An 18,205-nucleotide genomic window follows, 5' to 3' on the forward strand; every position below is an offset into this window, starting at 1 on the left:
TTTTGGTCCTGATGGACCGCAGCCTCCTGCCAGAGGGAAGTGTCAGAAATAGTTTATGGCTATGGTGCGAGAGATCAGCCACAATCTTCCCTGTACGCCTCAGAGTCCTGGAGGCGTACAGATCCTGGAGAGATGGAAGATTTCAGCTAATCAATCAGAACACTTGCATGTGCATCTCTTTTTTTGTTTTATAGATCATTCTGTTTAAGAGAAAAAGCATTCTGTTTTTGTGCACAAACAGTTAAAAACACAAGAAAACTACCATTTTAACCAAAATGAGTCATGTAAACAGGGCCTAGCAAATAAATTTGTTATTTTAAATAAATACATTTGTGCATTTCTTTCAAATATATCAAATTTTAAATCCTTATATGCATTCATTTCAGTTTCTATTTGTAAGCAAACAATTTCATAACCATGTAAAGAAAACATCATAAGTACATAGCTGCAAGGATAACTCCTCTCAGCCAGAAGGTGGCGTGCTCCCATTTTCCCAGTTTCATTCCAAACTTTTGTTTGCCACCTGTCCCAAAGGTAAATAACAACCTTCCAATGGCCCCTGAGTCCCCTTGCTTCTTCGAGTTTGTACAAACTCTCAAAAACTTAACTGAAGAACGCTGATTGTGCTTCTTTTTTGGTTTGCTTGAATCTGAGAGATATAACATCATGAAGAAGCCTCTTTCAGAGTTATGGAGCTACTATCTGGCAACACCTAACGTGATCTCAAATTATTTCAAACTTTATTTGTAATGATCTGGAATCCTTTTGTGTATGTGTTCGGATTATAACCAGGTGGAAATCTATGTACATTTTTGAGCTGTCAAGATTTATTAAACAACAATTCATCTAATTTTTGGGAAATTTAAAAAATTTATGTTGTATCACTCTAGAAATTATATGGATTTTTTTTTTTTTTATAATTGTGTAGATGAAAAAGTTGTAGGTTTGATCTTTATTTCTTTGTTTTGGTTATGCAACTTGACAGAAGTGTGAAGAAAAACAGCAATATGAACAATCAAATTAGATTACATTAGATTAGATTCAACTTTATTGTCATTACACAGGTACAGGTACAAGGCAACAAAATGCAGTTTAGGTCTAACCAGAAGTGCAATAACAGCAAGTGCAGGATAAATAATGTCCATAATGTTATCCATTTGTATAACATGCTGTAGAGTCAATGATATAATGCAAGCTCATGTCCACTGTCACCACATGCTCATTCAGGAGGATGAATGTATCTTGCAAAGTCAATGATTCAATGCAATCAGCTGGTTTTCCTTTATAGGGCGAGTTACCATTTCTGATCACTTGACTTACTAATGGAGTCACCCTGTCCATCAGTGAGGTCTAGAAACCCTAGATCTATATCCAAGCATTCAGCAAAGATCCTGCTACATGGCTGTACATCTTATTTTGGCATTTGACCGATTACATGAGCCCTTGAATTATATATTACCTACTGGAAATGAAGTTGAAAAGCAAGTTAACAATTCAAGAAAGAAAAGGTAAAAAGCTAATTGAAAAGGTAAAAAGTAAAGTTAAAGTTAATAAGGTAAGTTAGCAATCATATATAGGTATATAAACTAAAAAAATGTAAGTGCCAGTGTCAGCATTAATGCCTCTAAGGTTATGCTGAACCAAAAAATGTGTTCCTTTCACTCTCAGTGTTTTTTGTGAATTTCTTATAGAAGAACTTTTGTTATTTTTCTTAATATATTGGGGCAAGTTGGCATTTCCTGTTATTACATTGACTTTAATTTCTGCCTTCAAAATTTCCCTATTTTTTTTTTATATAACAAAGGTAATAAGGTCTGGTCCTGGACCCCAATAACACTGTTGGCTTGAAATTTTGTTTTCAAAGTATTTCACTGAGTGCCTATAAAGGGTTAATAGAAAACTTTTAACCAATCTGACTTTATGATCTGATTGATTGTCTCTGTAAAGTGGTGTGATGTGACGGAGTAGTGAATTGGTGCTTTATCACTAAACTGAATTGAGTTACATGTGACTTTTTAGAGCCCTCAAGCATCATCTTGTTTTGTAACACCTGAGGCTCTTTATTGTACCTGTTCCTACACTGTTATTGTGGTAAATTGCGGCATTTTGTTTTGCGGAACAAGTTTAGCATAATGTATGGGAAAGACTTGAGTAGGTAATTAAATAAAAATTGCCAGAGGACATAGTTTAGCTTTCTTCTATATACTGAATATTTGTTTGAAATTTGGAAAATATTGTAAAATTAGTGTTTAGGTTTTGTTTGTTCTTGTTCGTTTTTATTTTGTGTTTTTGTGCGAGAGAACAGTGAGACCCTCTAGTTATTATCAGCTTTTTGTTTGTTTGTATTAAACAACAAATGTGTTGCGACTTTTCAGATTTAACATTCAACATCAGCCATAAGATTGTTTAAAAAATCTGTAATAAAAGCGACAAACCTAACGTTTAACAAGAACGGCTCATGAGAATGAGATTTCATAGTTTTAATTTATCTCCTATTTTTTCCCCCAATAAACTCCTTGTGACGTCACCGACTCTCCGCTGCGCTCGCGCTCCCTCTATGCTTCGCTCTCTTCACTCCGCCTCGCGCTCCCTCTCCGCGTGAAACAAAGTGTAGAGTCCGCGAGAGCCCGCAGGAATCAAAAAAGCGAGGATAAGGACTGAATAATGGAGCCACAACAACAGAGGGAATAATAAGAACCTAGAAACGAAAAAGACCGAGACGACTGAAGAAAGTTGGACCGAGCAAAACTTTTCACGGGAGGAAAACACTCACCTAAAGCCATGGATACACTTTTCTCTGTATTCCTGGGAGTTGCGATTCTCTCGTCTAGAGTTGGCTCCGTCTCTGCTCAGTTACCGACAGGTAAGTTAAAAAAATAACAAAACAATTGATATAATTTGAGGTGTTATTGAGAGGGTACAAGTTTAAAGGATGGGTCTTCTGGTCTCCCTTGTAAAGGTGCATTAATTCCTTACAGGTGTGTTAAAAAAAAAAAGTTCACCTTTGCTTTGACAGCGTCCAGTCATGCCGGTTTTAAAGCTTCTTTTGTTCTGTTTAAATGACGCCGGATATGTGAGTGTCACTTATCTATGAGGTGATTTAAATGTTAAGGAACCGTATTGTGGTTTTATGAAGGAAAAAAAGGTTGAATTTTGTGAAGTGCTTTGCGCTTCCCGTAACTGAGTCAAAGTGAGTCAGAGGGTCGGTCTGAAAACCCATTTTATTAAACTCTGTTAAGTTTTAAAACGATAAGATTCATTGGAAAATATTTAGCCTTCATGTTAAAAATTCGCGTTTGGTATGGAAAATATGACATTTGCAGCTGGTTTGTACTATATTTTTTGTATTTTTTTTCCCCAAATGAGCTGAAAACCTAAAAGGCACAAACAGCGCGTGCCGTCCACTGTCTCGCGCAGCGCACGGATGGAGATGAAAAGTTAAGAAAGCGCACGGACCTGACAGTAACCTATATAAAGTATATATAAACATGTAATATGATATGGCTCTTGTATAAATACGTGTTTATGGCAGTACTGTACACTGGGCCATTTGCTCGCGTCATTTTTCATATAGATGTTGCGTAAATGATACATAGATTTTATCATCTGCTCTCTATGCTTTAGACAGTTTCAGACTGGTTTTGTTTTCCAGGCTTTATTCCGATCGCTTTAATTTGTTTAGATTATTTTGCAGGTATAGTGTTTATAATCGGCTCATTTTATTACTGGAGGAGATTCAAATTTGTATATATAGGCATGAAAGAATAAACAAATAAGTTGAACTCTAGTTAGCCGCTGATTTCTTTGTATTATTCTATGTATTTACGTTTTTTTTTTCGTTCGTAGCGCATCTCACTGCAACTCAGTTTGTCTGATTTGCATGTTTGGGACCCGAGATTCGAGCTATCCGAATTGCAAATGAATGATTTGACCATCCGACCCTTCCTCCATCTCAACGTCTGCGCTCCTGCAGGTGAAGCAGCTGCAGCAGCGCTGTTCAAAGCTTCTGCTGAAGTCAACTTTGCAACTTTTTTTTCCCCGTGACTGCGATGTTTGTGCATTGGCTGCTCAGGCGCTGGTAGTTCCTTGCAGCGCATCTGGTTCCATTTGATCCAGCGCTGTGAGCTATATGCAGGTCCGCTGCGCGTTAATTTCCGCATATCAGAAGTTGTTTCTCTTTCAACTCATGCACGGAGAGAAAGAGGGAACGAGAAACACGAGATTCCCAGAATAGTTATGAGAGCTGACCTCCAAAAAGCGCAATAAAACCTTAAGGACGCATCATGCTCCAGTTAAGTCCTGCAAATGAATCCACATTTATTGTACAAAAACCTCATTTTCTGCTCCAGTATTCTCGCTGGCCACATTAATTCCAACTTTATCAGCCAACGTTTTATTGTCACCCTTCACCCCCACCCTGTAGCTCATAACTATCCCCCTGCCTCCCCCTCTCTTGGGGCCATTTGTCCCTCTGGGCAACAAATGTGTGGAATTTCTTTGAGGCCTCTTTGGGTGTGTGAGTGCTGTTAATTTGCAAGTAAATACTAGTGACGGGATGCCCAAAGAGGGAGATGTGGAATATAATTTGTTTGAATAAAGGTTTACATAGAGTACTTGCACCCAGTTGCATTCCAGAAAAATAACATTTACTTATTTCACCTTAAGAACAAATACATTCATGTTATAATAAGGCACACATTAATGAGTTTAGTCTTGCAAAACGCATTTTTTGGCTAAAATCTTCTGCCCAAAATCTGTCTTATCAATATGTCAAAAGACTTTGGAACCTATGACTTATATGGGCACATGTTTTCACTAAAATGTTACCTATTAAAGCTAGAGCATGGACTGCAAAATAATTAATAAAATCAAATGGCACTAACGAAACAAGAACTGCATCATTAAGAATTCCAATAAGCTTCTAAAACTATCCTTCATATAAAAGAAGCTAAGTCTCTGGTCCAATATCTGTTTCTCTAAATTAGTCTCATACTTTTTTTTATCAATTTTTAGTTTTCCAATTACTGAGTAAAGCTATAAATTGAGTCGTTCTCATAAATCTCCCTCTCTTTCTTCTTATCGTGCTGTTTTGCATATTTATAAGTTGGCTAATCACTTACAAAGTCAGTGTAATAAATGTGAACAAGCCTGCGCTGCGCCGTCTTCCAAAAGTCAGCGACTGAATTTTATGTTAAATTGACAACTTTCTAAATCTGCCTCCTCTCTGATGGAGTTGTGACACAGATTCCAGGCGTCTTTAATCCTAATGAAGTGAAATGATTGTTTTCCATCAGTGTCTCCAGACGAATTAGAAGACTGCCGCTCCCACTGAACACAAAAACTGAGCTGGTTTAATTATAACTGTAAATTATTTTAGTATTTTTGAACATTAGCACCAAGTTGGTTTAATTATAATTACTTTTCCGCTCCATTTAGGAGATGAAGCAAAATTTGGTGTTTTAATGAAGAAGAGTGAGGGAAGCAGAGTGATAGTGAGAAAGAGGAGAGAGGGAGAGGGGGGAAAAGAAAAAAAATCAAGAAACCATTGGTTTTTGGCCTTGGGCATCTCCTCCACTCAAGAGACTGTGAAAACGGCAGGAGGGATAGAGTGTGTGTGAATCATTGTGTGGGTCTGTCATTTTTTCGTGCATGCATGGTGCAAGTTTGTGTGTCAGCTCTTGTGCTTTGCTGTCACTTAAAGAGACGGAGGCAGGACGATGCTTTTAAGCCCTCCGGTGAACAGCGGTATAAAGACGAGTATATGAAATGTTTGCCTCTCATTTAAGATTCATGCAAAAAAAAATAATAACTGCCTTTTCATTCTACTCATGCCATGAAACATGGCGCCAAATCAAAGGCCGGTTTGATTTATTTTCAGTAATTTCTCAGTCTGCAGCTCTTCAGATCAATTTTTATGTCTTCTCCTCAAATCAACTGTCATTTTTCACCAGACCCAATCTGTTTCTAGTGATTTCAATTTGGTGATAGATTAAAATAAAAAGCTTTATCTCTTTGAAACTACTGGCTCATTCCTTGGGCTGTTTGGGGACGGAGTCTGAAAAATGTAATTAATCTGTTGAGAGAATTCATTAGCTAATCCCTCATTAGACTGTGTGCATGTGTGTGCCGGGGTATGAATGAATATGAGGGTTTGTGGTGAAATGGATTAGCAACACATGGCGGTTGTTCAAAGAGGAAAAGGTTCTGGAAACATGACATGATTGGCAGGTTGGGAGCCTGACTATTGTACTTTTCTACAGGTTAAACTTTATAAACCAAACCTAAATCATAGATTGTTGTTTTAGTTTTGTTTACCTTCTGGAATAATCTGAAATCTCAAACACAATGGTTCTCTTAAACTTTATTAAGCATGTTTAGGAGCCAAAATAACCTGTACGTTTTGACTCCAAACCCAAAGCTTTGGTTAAAGGTTACATATTTCCACCACGTATTTACCAAATCTTTCTCCTACAACTTTAGAATGTTTTCTTATTTTTTTCTAGTGTTATTTTACAGTTCAAATTCTCTATAGCAGAGAGAATGTTCTGTTACATCTTCACTGAGATATCTATTTATGCAGGTTGGTTCTTGTCTGTGTCAAGTGGAAGTCAAAAGAGGATTTAACCAAAGACTCTGTAACATTAACAAATTGAAGGACTGGTTAGGTTATTATTTAGCCTATCAAAATAATATCAGTTTCAAAATTACCTATAAAAAGAAGTGTTTCCCTAGCTGAAAAACTTCAGAATTGAAATGTCTTTGCTGTTGTTATTTGAATTTCCTAAAGGTGGCTTTATGATTTGAACTTAAGAATCTGTGGCCTCCTAACTTAAATTGTGTTTTCCTTAAATTTAGAATAGTTTCCTGTGATTAATTCATCACAAAGAGTTCATCTGAGGGATTTTAAACATTGGTGTCTGTATTGGTGTCCTCGTGGCAAGGTCTTTTTCTAGGAATAAAATCCACACCCTGCTTCTTCTGACGCACTTTGAAAGGTGCTGGGTACTTAAAATGTGCTTCTGAAAGATTTTTGTGTAAAAGACCTACTCAAAACATCCTTAGCTGTGCTGCATAATAAAAAGATACAGTTTTCATTCTAATGTTTATGGTTTAGGTTGCATCTGAGGCCCCGTCCACACGAAGTCAAAACGAACACGAAACGCTGATATTTTCCAAAACGTTTGTCGTAAAGACGGACACCTAAAATAACTGTGATCGTCCACACGAATGCATGAAAACGCTGCAAAATGTATGCCAGGCCTGTAAGTGGCGCTGTGGTGCCAAAGCAAAAATAAGCGACGAAATGTTGGGCATGCGCACTAATATTTTTACATGGTTGCCCTGCGGGTCCATTTTCGTGGTTCAGTCAAATTCAGGTGCTGAACTATGTGGTCGATATTGCTCTGTTCTTCCTGGAGATATTCCAGAAGAAGAAGATTCTGTTGTAAGCCCAACAGCAGGGTGAGTAGCATGAGCAGCAACCATTCAACACAGTACGGCGCCATTGTTGTTGTGATACTGTGTCGCGCATGCGTGTTTAGAGGCGACGCTATGACGCATGCGTGTAAAAAAAAAAATGCGGTTAGAGCTTAAAGATGGAAACGCGAAAACGGCGTTTCAAAATCTTCCCACTCTGAAGGCTGAATAAAAAAAAGATCGTTTACAGACCCCCGAAACGCCGGCTTCGTGTGGATGAGAGGCTGGTTTGGTGAAAAATTTGTGCGTTTAGACCAGGGTTTGGCTTCGTGTGGACGGGGCCTGAATCAACATTTTGTGTGTTCATTTATCTTTGAGTCCACCGGGTGCTAGTTTATTTCAGTATCACTAGATCTGTTCTATAAAGGCCTAACAGGCCAACAAATCTGCTCATCAGTCTGAGCACTCCACCACCCTGAAACATGGTGATGGCAACATCATGCTATGGGGGAGCAATTCTTCAGCAGGGGCTGAGAAACTGGTCAGAGTTTGTTGGAAGTTGAGTATAGCTAAATACAGAGCAATTTAGAAAAAGTGACTGAGTGGCACCTTCCAGCAGGACAACAAGCCGACACATACAGTCTAGACGTTAAATCTAACTTAGAGTTTGATTTCAAATGCACAGCACACTTTTTAGATTTGTTTTTCCAGCAAAATATTGGTTAAAAAGGCCAAATATGACAGTTTCTAAAACGGTTCAATCAGCATTAGTAATTTCAGATCATAGTTCTTTTTAAGATTGTGGAGAATCACTGGGCGAATAAAACCAAGTGACCCATGAAAGTGATAAAGTTCCAGGAAAATTAACTGAGGCAGAGTTCTCAAAACAATCCTTGAAAGCCTGAAACATCACATCCCTGATAAATGATGATACAAGTCCAGTATCATCAATCTGCGCCCTGCCCTCTGTTTCTCCAGTCACAGCTGTTAGTGCGAGGCTGCTACTCATACATCCACATTTATATTTATGTATACCCACACACACACACTTCTACAAATGGCTGACTAATGACAGATTAAGTAATCAACACTCACAGCCGATTGATTAGCTTATATAGCAGACATGTATACAGAAACACATACATACAAATACATAGATGTTAAAACACTCCTTTGCCAGCTTTAGGCTTGGCTTTTGGTGTTTGAGAAATAATCAGTGGAGTTTGAACTCTAAGGACTGAGAAACAGTGGCAGGTGAGAACAGTCTTGGAAAAGAGCTTATTTTTAGGGTAACCATGAGGGTTGGTTGAGGGCAATGGCCAAGGTCGGACGTGTGATAGCTAGGGAGGAAGTTTGTGCCTGGGAACTTAAGGCCAGTCGTGAATCTCACCAATTTCTCCCATAAAGATTTTATTTAACTTTTTAGAAACACTGAAGAAAACAATTAGATTAAAATTGACAGGCTTTATGAAAACTGAATCGTCAATATTAATTATTTTCTCACTTCTTCAGGTTCTAAAAGCTCTTTTTAATTTGACAATTGATAAATAATAAATCTCTACAGGGACCTTGCAGCTCTCTAGTATTTGTGCAACTCTGCATGCTTTCTAATCTAATTCTGTCCTATTATTCTCTTCTTTGCTTCTGTTGGATCCAGCTCACTTGGGGCGCGCAGAAAAGGGTGAGTTACGACTTGTCTGCGAGGGGCTGCGTTTCATGTTTCATCGTTCTTTTAGTTTAGTCATAATCTTTCTACAGCCTTAACTCTAGGTTCTGTTTCTAGCTTGACATCTGTTGTATCTATTATTCACCCATCACACCTTTTAGAGGATTTCTTTGTTTTGTTTTGCATAACCATCCCATTGATACTCCTGGCTCAGCTGGTATTTTCATAGTTTTAAAGTCATCTTGACACCACTGACACTTCAGTTTTTACATGTTATTAAGCAACCATAAAAATAAAGCTTGTAGTTGTGTGGTTTATGGTTTTTACCGTTTTTTTTTGTGTGACATTGCCATATATTGGATTTTTTTCTTTAATTGTTTGATTTGATGTCAAAACGTTTCAGCGATTCACAAACCTTAAGGCCATGCTTGTCGTGTTTTTTTTTTTTTTACTGTAAATAAATGGCTTGAGTTGATGAAATACTTGAAGCCATCTTGTACTGGCTTGCTGTCGCTTGTAGTTATTTCTCTGCTTACCTGGCTGCCAATTAATCTATTTGCTGCTCGTCTGTGTGCTTCCCTTCCTGTCTTTGTCTTCCTGTTTTTTTTTGTATAGTTAGACAGCTGTCGGGAGGGTTTGAAGTTTTCATGTGATGTTTGTTTAGCTGAGCCTGCTCTGCAATAAAGGAGCTCAGAGGAACTTTGTTCTTTCAGTAGCTGCACACATCTTCCATTCATATTTCTCTTTGCTGTTTTTTTTAATCCTGTGTTGCATATTTTGTTTTCCCTGTTTTTCTAACTTTCACACACAAACACTCAAATTCTAAACACTACATTATACTTTTTTTTTTGTTAGAATTTGTGCTCTACAAAGTTTGCCTCATAGCAGCATCGTGTCCCGTATTGTTTTTAATTGACAAAAAAGAAAACGCCAAATTGTTTAAAAATAGGCTTAAACATCTATTTTTCTAATGCCTTTAAAAGAAGGTTATCTAAAGTGATATAAACGATATTCTTCAAAATTAGATGGAATTAGGGATGTTACAAAATTTATGTATAATTAGTTATCAATTGATGGTTTATTAGATTGAAATTTATTCCATCCAATAAATGATCATATCCAGGATACTATCTAGGATTTATCAATGAATTGATCAGATCAAGCCACTTTAGATTGATCCATTAATTGATAACCTTAGAGAGAGCAGATATGAATTTTGGTCTGAATTTTAAGAAACTGCTCTTTGCTAAAAAAAACTATCCTGTTGATATTATTTTCACCACAATCAACAAATGGAGTTTTGGCCAGGGCCTAACATATAAATGTTTTTGTCATAAGTGGTAATAAATGATTGATGATCTGTTTGAAAGACCATCTGCAGTACGAAAAGGATGTCCCTCTTTACTGTCCGTCAGATTATACTTTGTCCAATCAATGTGCAAGTTCATCCCAAAGGAAGAATATGTCTATCATTAAACTGATGGTGGTCAGAGGTGGTGACTCTAAAGCAGCCTTACCTCTGCCAGTGTGCCCCAAGATAGCTGTGGCTACAGAGTAGCCTGCAACCATCAATGTGTGAATATGTGCCTGAACAGGTGAATGACCCCTGACTAAAAAATGCACTATGTAAGTACCAAACATTACTATAAAACTGCTCCTCAGATTGTTGAGGGAGACATCAAGAGTTGCTCTGATGTAAGAAGCATTTAACAGATCGACAGAGTAAAAAGTAAAACCCATCCATCCATCTTCCTCCGCTTATTTGGTCAGTGTCGTGGTTTGTCCGGTGTCCGGGAGTCTAGGGTGGAGAGGCAGGGTACACCCTGGATAGGTTGCTAGTCTGTCGCATGGCAACACAGAGACATACGAAGACATCCAACCATGCGCACACACTCACACCTAAAGAGAATTTAGAGATGACAATTGACCTAACAGTCATGTTTTTGGACTGTGGGAGGAAGCCAGAATACCTGGAGAGAACCCAGGCATGCACAGAGATAACATGCAAACTATACACTGAAAGACCAGGAATCGGACCCAGAACATTCTTGCTGGTGGTGGAGGTCAGAGTAAAGATCCTCCTTCTGCTTAAACATGCATTTACCATATTCCTTATGTTTAAAAAAAGTGCAATGTGAAAGTAAACTACACCAAAAAAAAATAAATTAGATTTTAGTCAGAGTAAAACAAGGGTAACAAAGCATTTTCCTGGTGTGATTCCATCCGTAGGAATTTTTACCCTGCTGTTCAACCAGTTCCTGTTACTTCTTTGGAAGTTTAGCCAATGTTTGATAAGTCATGGTTCAAGCCAAACCTCTGAAAGTCATATGCAGGAGGGCATATTGATGGCTTGTTGGCTAAAGTTTAACTCAGCCTGTTTTTTTTTTAAGACTGAAGTAATACTGAGAAATGTGTAAATTGTATATTGTATTTTTTTTATTTATATTTTAATGTATTTTTTCTTTACTCTTGAATACACTTGTCTGAAGACTTCTATTTTATTGTGTAGCTTGTAGTTTCAGCAGATAAGAAAGCCAAGGTGCATGTAACCTCCAGTAAACTACAAAAGCCTTGTGGCCCCTCTGCATGCAGCTTTAGACACACAATAATAAAGATTTCCATTATTCCAGTTATGAAGACATCTGTCATAAGTGCAACGTAAAGTCAGGCAAATACATAGAAGTTGCCTGGAGCAGTCTATTTGCAGCATAAAAGAAGCAACCTTCAATCCTGATTTGTTTGGGTTTTATTTCATATATTTTTCCAACATGACATTGAGCTTCAGTCTCTTTCAAACATAAACCATAGCTTTATTGTCTTTATTATATGTTCTGAAGGACACATATTTCCAGTGCCATTACATTTCTTTCTAACCGTCCCCCTCTCCAATTTAAGCTGATTTCAGATCAGAAGTAGTGGAAAGCTTTTCAGATATGTAAACCCTCTCTGTGTGAGTTTGTATGGGAACGCAGGCTTGTGCAAATCAGGGGCTTAAAGATAGCTAGTTGACCAGTCCATTAAGATTATAATCTTCATCCGTGGGCACGTATCTTCACATCGCCACACTTCTGTCTCGCCGTTTCTGTGGAGATTTAAATCTTCCATCAGATATTCCCATTTTTTCCACCAAATGATCTTATAGTCTTTTTCTCTCCAATCAGTCTATCTGCCACTCTAATCTGTCGTTTAGACTGTCTGGCCACTGCCAGCTTTTGTGTGTCCATCGTTACCACAGATGACTGCAGGCACATGGTCAGCCCGACAGTGATCATGTATACACGTCTACAGTCAGTCACTGTAAAAGACAGGCTGTGTGTGGGAGTGTGGAGAAAGACATTTAAATGTTGAGCGGCTGTCTGTATCTCAATACTTCACTGGCTGGTCCATCCCAACCATTTTGTTTGACACTCTGCCTGTGATAAGATGGAACATTAGGGTAAAGACTGACATAAAATGTTTTAAATTGTATTAACATTGTTGCTTTCTAGAAAATAAGAGCTTGAACATCATAGTTTATAACTCCAATGTTTTTTCCAGACTGCTCTTTTCATATTTCCAAAGAGCAGCCCTTGGTAACAACAAAGGGAATCTGCCTAAACTTTAGGAAAAAAATGTTAATGATGGTCACAATGCATGAGAAGAATAAATAAAATTATCAGACAATTTTTAGCATCAAGAACTTGATTATGAAGAATCGCTTATAAAGTAAAAAAAAAAAAAAAAGCACCCAGCTCAGCTGAAGTATGGAAGAAATAGGAAATGGAAGGTTTCAAAATCCTGAAAGAAATACTCATGGGAGATGTCTCTAAAGACCTCAGAGCAACTGCTAGGTCGTTAATAAATGACTAAGCCAGGTTAGGTATTAGAGCTGTGCAGAGGAATCGACTGCAAGGTTTCAGACCAAGAAAATGCAGGAATGATACCCTCTAGCCAGACTGAAGTATATTAAGAGAAGCCTCAGGAAAGATTATACACTCTGCAAAAATGTTCTTTGCTCTGATCTGATGAACCCTTTTAACAGAAATGTAGCTTTTTCTCTCTGAAAAATAATAGTGAGGCCTTAAACCCTGAAAAGAAAATGACTGCACTATAAAACATGCTATGAGTTTTATTGTGTTTTGAATTGGGAATAAGGTCAAGGTGGAAGGAACCACTTAAATGACATTATTTTGAAACAAAACTCAAAGCTGGTATCAGTAGAGCTGGTTCTGTATCACCTCTTATTCTTCCAACATGACAGTGGGCCAGAATATATATTTCTCTGTTGATAAAGAATCACCTCTATAGCACTAATGTCAATATTTTTCCCAAACTAAAGCAAAATGCCCTGACTTAATACTCATTAAACATCTGAGGGGTAATTTCTTAGGAGACACCTATAGGCTATTGTCTAACAAAAAATATTCAGGTATGAGTGGTAGCTTAATAATAATAACTAATAATTTTCAACCCGATGGTTTATTGTTTTGGTGAAACAAAATAATTTCTCAGTGCAATGTTAAAAAAAAAGCGGAAACCTCCAAAATAAACACTGAAATCTATGTTATCCTCAACTGTAAACAGTCATAATTTTTTCAAATCTTACCTATAATTAATCTAATTATACATTATAGTTTCTAGAAACATTTAGTCTTGTTCATTGATTCTAAACTTCCATAACTGCTGGAATGTGACTGATTAGGACCCTAGATTAAACCAGATTGATTAAAATGAAATTAACCTTTGTTGCTAGATTATCTTAAATCGAGTCATAAAAGCAGATTTACTTAAAAAAAAAAAAAAAAACTACTTTAAGAATTCAGAAAAATTAGAGCAAATCATCGGTTATGAAGATCTGTAAAAGAGAATGATGGTACAAATATATCCTATAAAAGATGGCTCCAAAAACAGGTGCATTGCAGGGGCAAAATGGCCCAAACTACAAATGTTTTGGATGGCATTGGACAAAATGCATAAAACTTTACTTTTCAAATATTACTATGGTCTAATATACTCCGTTGTATCACTTCTGTTTTCTTATAAAACCTTTTCCCCTGTGCTTAAGTAAGAATTAATTTAAAATGGGATAATTTTCTGTTTTTATACATCTATATGACAGTTGTTTAACTTGACAGGGTTCTATTTGAAATTTCTGTTAACAGAACACCAGTACAAAAAATAAAAAGAGCATAATTTCCCATGCCCCCACCCCACACCCCTTTTATACTCCATTGGTATAAAAGCTTCCTGATTAAACTATAATGATTGCGTTAGACAAGCAGATTGAATTCTCCCCTGTACATCACGACTGACACCAGAAAAACTTCAATTTTATCTACCAGGTTCTAGATGAAGAGCAGAAACAAAACAAAACTTTATGGTCTTCACCAAAAACTGATATGTGCTTAAATGCGAGTGTTGTTAATGAGACACACACTAACCCCAAAAAGATTATCTCTTTCGACAAAGATAGAGAGATCAATAGCAGATAAAAGAAGAGATAAAAAACCAGCAATTTCAACATGTTATCACTATTTCTAATGGATAATTCAAATGTTATTATTGTCTATTACAATCAGAATGATAACGAAAGTATATTTTAGTATATTTAGTATATAACTTTTTATTGTGTACAATCATAGTACATTATGTTTTCCTTTATCTTGTTTAACTTTCTTATTTGCTTGTTAAACGTTGGGCAAAGATTAATCCAAGGACAGAAATAATTAAGGATTTGATAAGATAGTTTATATGAAATGGAGTCAAAGCAAATTGAATTACATGTAAGCTAGATGTATCTCTTTATTTATTATAAAAATGTCCCTGTTTAGATTCATGGATGTATAGATTTAAAAAAATAAACGCTCTGCCAAATGTTATGGTGGACTTGGTGTGACCAATGTTTGCCCTGTAATAGTGAATTATTAAAGCAGTAAAGAATAAAAACACATGCCCAAATGTATATTAGTCACTTTATGCTGATCATAAGAGCAGGAAAAGTAAAAATTATAGAAAACAATTCTGTACAAAACTGGCCTACTGGGGATTTTGCCTTAAAATTGAAGGCAAAACTGAAAGAAAGAAATAACTGAAAGGAATCTGGTGTCTCCCTGCCTCATACTCATTAACAGTCAAATGAGAGATTTACATCAATACATTCATGAGACTACACAATAGTTTTTCCTTGGTTTTCATTGATTGCGGCGTGAGAACAGTCACTGAGACAGTAACTCTCCCCAGGCACTGTTTCTTTCTTTTTTTTTTTAGGTTTTCCTGAGCAGGACTGATTCCACTTTTAGTGGGAAACCTTAACCTGAGTTTGCCTGTTAAGATTAGAGAGGCGCAGAGTTGTTTGTAAAGGTCCAAGCAATGCGCCCTTTCCACAGAACAGATGATAAGAAAGAGAAGGCAGGGAAAACAAAAATCCCAACAGGCACACAGCTGCAGAACATGTGCACCAAGAAAGACGCCAAAATAGGAGATGTGAAGTTTTCATAGGCAGGAAGCAATGAGAGGTTTAATGTTGAAGAATAAACTGTTGAAGGTGAAATCTTAGCTTAATAAACATAAATCCATCAGAGTTGTTGATGTTAAGCAACTTCACCTTTAATGAAAAATCTGTTAATTAACTGAAACGTTTCTTCATTCCCTCTTTTTTTTTTACTGTTAGTTTACCCCCCCCCCCCCCCTTCTTTCATCCTCTTGGAATTTATGGCCAACTAACCAAAACAGAGTAACAGAGTGTTTATCAAACCCTCCCCCTTCTCACATACTCCTTATTTCTTCTTTCTTTCTCCCTGCTGTCCTCCTTCCACCTCCCTCCCCCCAACACACACACATTTACCTCGACAACACCACCCATTCTCCCTCTCCTGTCCTGTCTTGTTTCTCCAGTTTCCTCGTCTCCCCCCTCAACAACAGCGTAAGTGGGTTTTCTCAATGGTATTGTATTACAGGGATAAAGTGCTTAATTTCCTTAAGGGGGGATTTGCAGATGGAAGGGGAAAAGTTAGGGTAACAACAGAACAATCCTTAACAAAGAAAACTGTGAGGAAAAGTTAGCCTCAAACTCTGTTTCATTGTATAAAAGGAAACTGTAATCTACTTAAGTATTTCCAGCTGCTGCCAGTGGATGTAGCTTTAAAAGGCAACAATTTATCTGATAGCTCACAATACTAAGTACCAAATCTTCTCTACAGTGTCCTGCTGGCACAAAACATTCTCACCACTTTGTCTCCACCATACCTCTCCCCTTTCGAATCAAAGTCTGACCCACTTCCCGAAAAGAAGCTAATACTATTTAACCTTAACTTTTCTAACCTAAATTGTCTCAGAATTACTCTGATAAAGACCCTAAAATCGAAGACTCGATTAAAAAGATTGTTCCTCTAACTGGTAGCCAAGTCGACTGGCTTGAGTGAGTTGGGTCAAAAGTAAATAAATTACGTTTGTTTAAAACCTGTGTGTGCTTGTACTATGAGTTTGTGTGCCAAGTGAGCTGTCCAGTTGGAGTAATGTTTAGCAGATACAGTACTACCTCTCAATGACATTAACTGTCTCTTATGCTCAGGCTCAGGCACACAGAAACACACACATACATTCAAACAATACTACCTTAACACACAGTGTCGCCCTGTCTCATAGGATTAGTCCCACAAAGCAGGTTACTTGAATTTAAGTAAAGGCTTGAAACACAACTACAACTGTCTCTGTGTGTCAAGCTTTACATATGACAAGGTGCCATAGAGCTAGAGGTGCCCCAACTAGTTCTTGGGTTGGATTCCCATAATCTGTTTTCTCTTGTTAAAACATTTTCCTGCTTGATTTTTTTTTTAACAAAGTCAGATTTATTTTTTTTAGGGTAAGTAAGTAAGAACAACATACAAAACCTTTTTTTCTATGGTTTCTTACCATGGAGTGATAGCGTTTAAATAATTATTTATACTGAGATAAAAAATCACAACAATGCAGGGTTTATATACAATTTTAAAAGTAAGAAAACATCAATAATAAAAACAAAAGTTTTTCGATTTTTTTTAAAAGGCTTTTAAACTAGTATTGCCAACTCTGTTAGCAATACTTAAATAGCAGCTTTTAGAAAAACTGAATCCCCATTTTAAGAATAAAGGATGCAAACCTTTTTAAATCCCACATGCTCAATGCCAAACCATACTGGAGATTGAACGTATTTGGAATCATTTTTATTGGTAAAAAAAAGGCCACAGTGAAAACTGTCATCATTACAATATGAGGCTGGATTCAAATGGTCACTGAGTAGAAAATATTCAATTTTTAAAATTTTTAACAGGAGATATGAAGTCAGGGACAAACTTCAAAAGAGGTCATAACCCGCTAATTTTTTTTTTCTAAAAAACTTAGTTCATGACAATTAATTTTTTCTATAATTATTCATTTTAAAATCAAAACTACTTTCTCATTTGACTCACCTAACTCCTACTTTAGTGGTTTTTGTCTGTGACTTATTGTAGATACTGATGGCTGTAGATAGTAGGATCTCTATAGCAGATCTAGAGACGCCTCAGACTGAAGACCCTCTGTTGTTGTACAACTCTCTGCTCAAGAGCATGCTGGGAGTTGTCTGTAATGTTCATTTTATTAAGATGTTATTCCAACCTTCGTGAATAGCTTATTGAGCTTGTTTGAAGTAAATTACTCATATGCCGCTACCACAACAGATGATAACAGAAGATAGATCAATCTCTCCCATATTCTGCTCTGTCCTTGCTAATAGACAGCTTCATAGTTGCATCTTTGGTCCAGTGTGATGTGCAGATGAACACTGAGGTAGTTATACTCCTCAGCCTCCTGGACCAGCTCCATTCCTGCCATAGTTTGTAAGCAGTTCCTGTTTCTCCTGAAATCTTTTTTTGTTTTATTCACATTGAGAGTAATCAACTTCTAATCCCTCTCTGATGCACAACAATTTCTATAGAGGACAGGAAGGTCAAAGGAGTACAGAGGACACATGGATGGTGGGGGTATGGCTTCCAGTAGTCCTCCTGTGCTACAGACTCCCTGGTTAGACGTATAGCCCCTTAATCTGACAAACAGTGGTTTGTTTATCAGGTAATATTCTATCCAGGTGAAGCATCCATCTAAGTGTCTCACTAAGCAAATCAGGCT

The 18,205-nt window shown here is 37.1% G+C and overlaps 1 protein-coding gene across 17 annotated transcripts in view; it reads left to right on the forward strand.

Moving 5' to 3' along the window:
* Positions 1-2,559: 2,559 nt before the first annotated feature.
* ptprk (protein tyrosine phosphatase receptor type K) overlaps positions 2,560-18,205 on the forward strand; it is a 140,873-nt gene continuing 125,227 nt past the window's right edge. For 11 of the 17 annotated variants that reach the window (XM_038267639.1, XM_038267645.1, XM_038267644.1 and 8 more), the window contains exons 1-2: positions 2,561-2,863; positions 9,074-9,097. In XM_038267639.1, the coding sequence (XP_038123567.1) occupies positions 2,782-2,863; positions 9,074-9,097 (106 nt within the window). In that variant the 5' untranslated portion in view covers positions 2,561-2,781. Of the gene's footprint in view, positions 2,864-9,073; positions 9,098-18,205 lie in introns of all 17 variants that reach the window. The other 6 variants (XM_038267636.1, XM_038267638.1, XM_038267643.1 and 3 more) reach the window with 2 other exon arrangements.

Source organism: Cyprinodon tularosa, unplaced genomic scaffold (genome assembly GCF_016077235.1).
Source record: "Cyprinodon tularosa strain WSP-4 unplaced genomic scaffold, ASM1607723v1 ctg68, whole genome shotgun sequence".
Taxonomy (NCBI): Eukaryota; Metazoa; Chordata; class Actinopteri; order Cyprinodontiformes; family Cyprinodontidae; genus Cyprinodon; species Cyprinodon tularosa.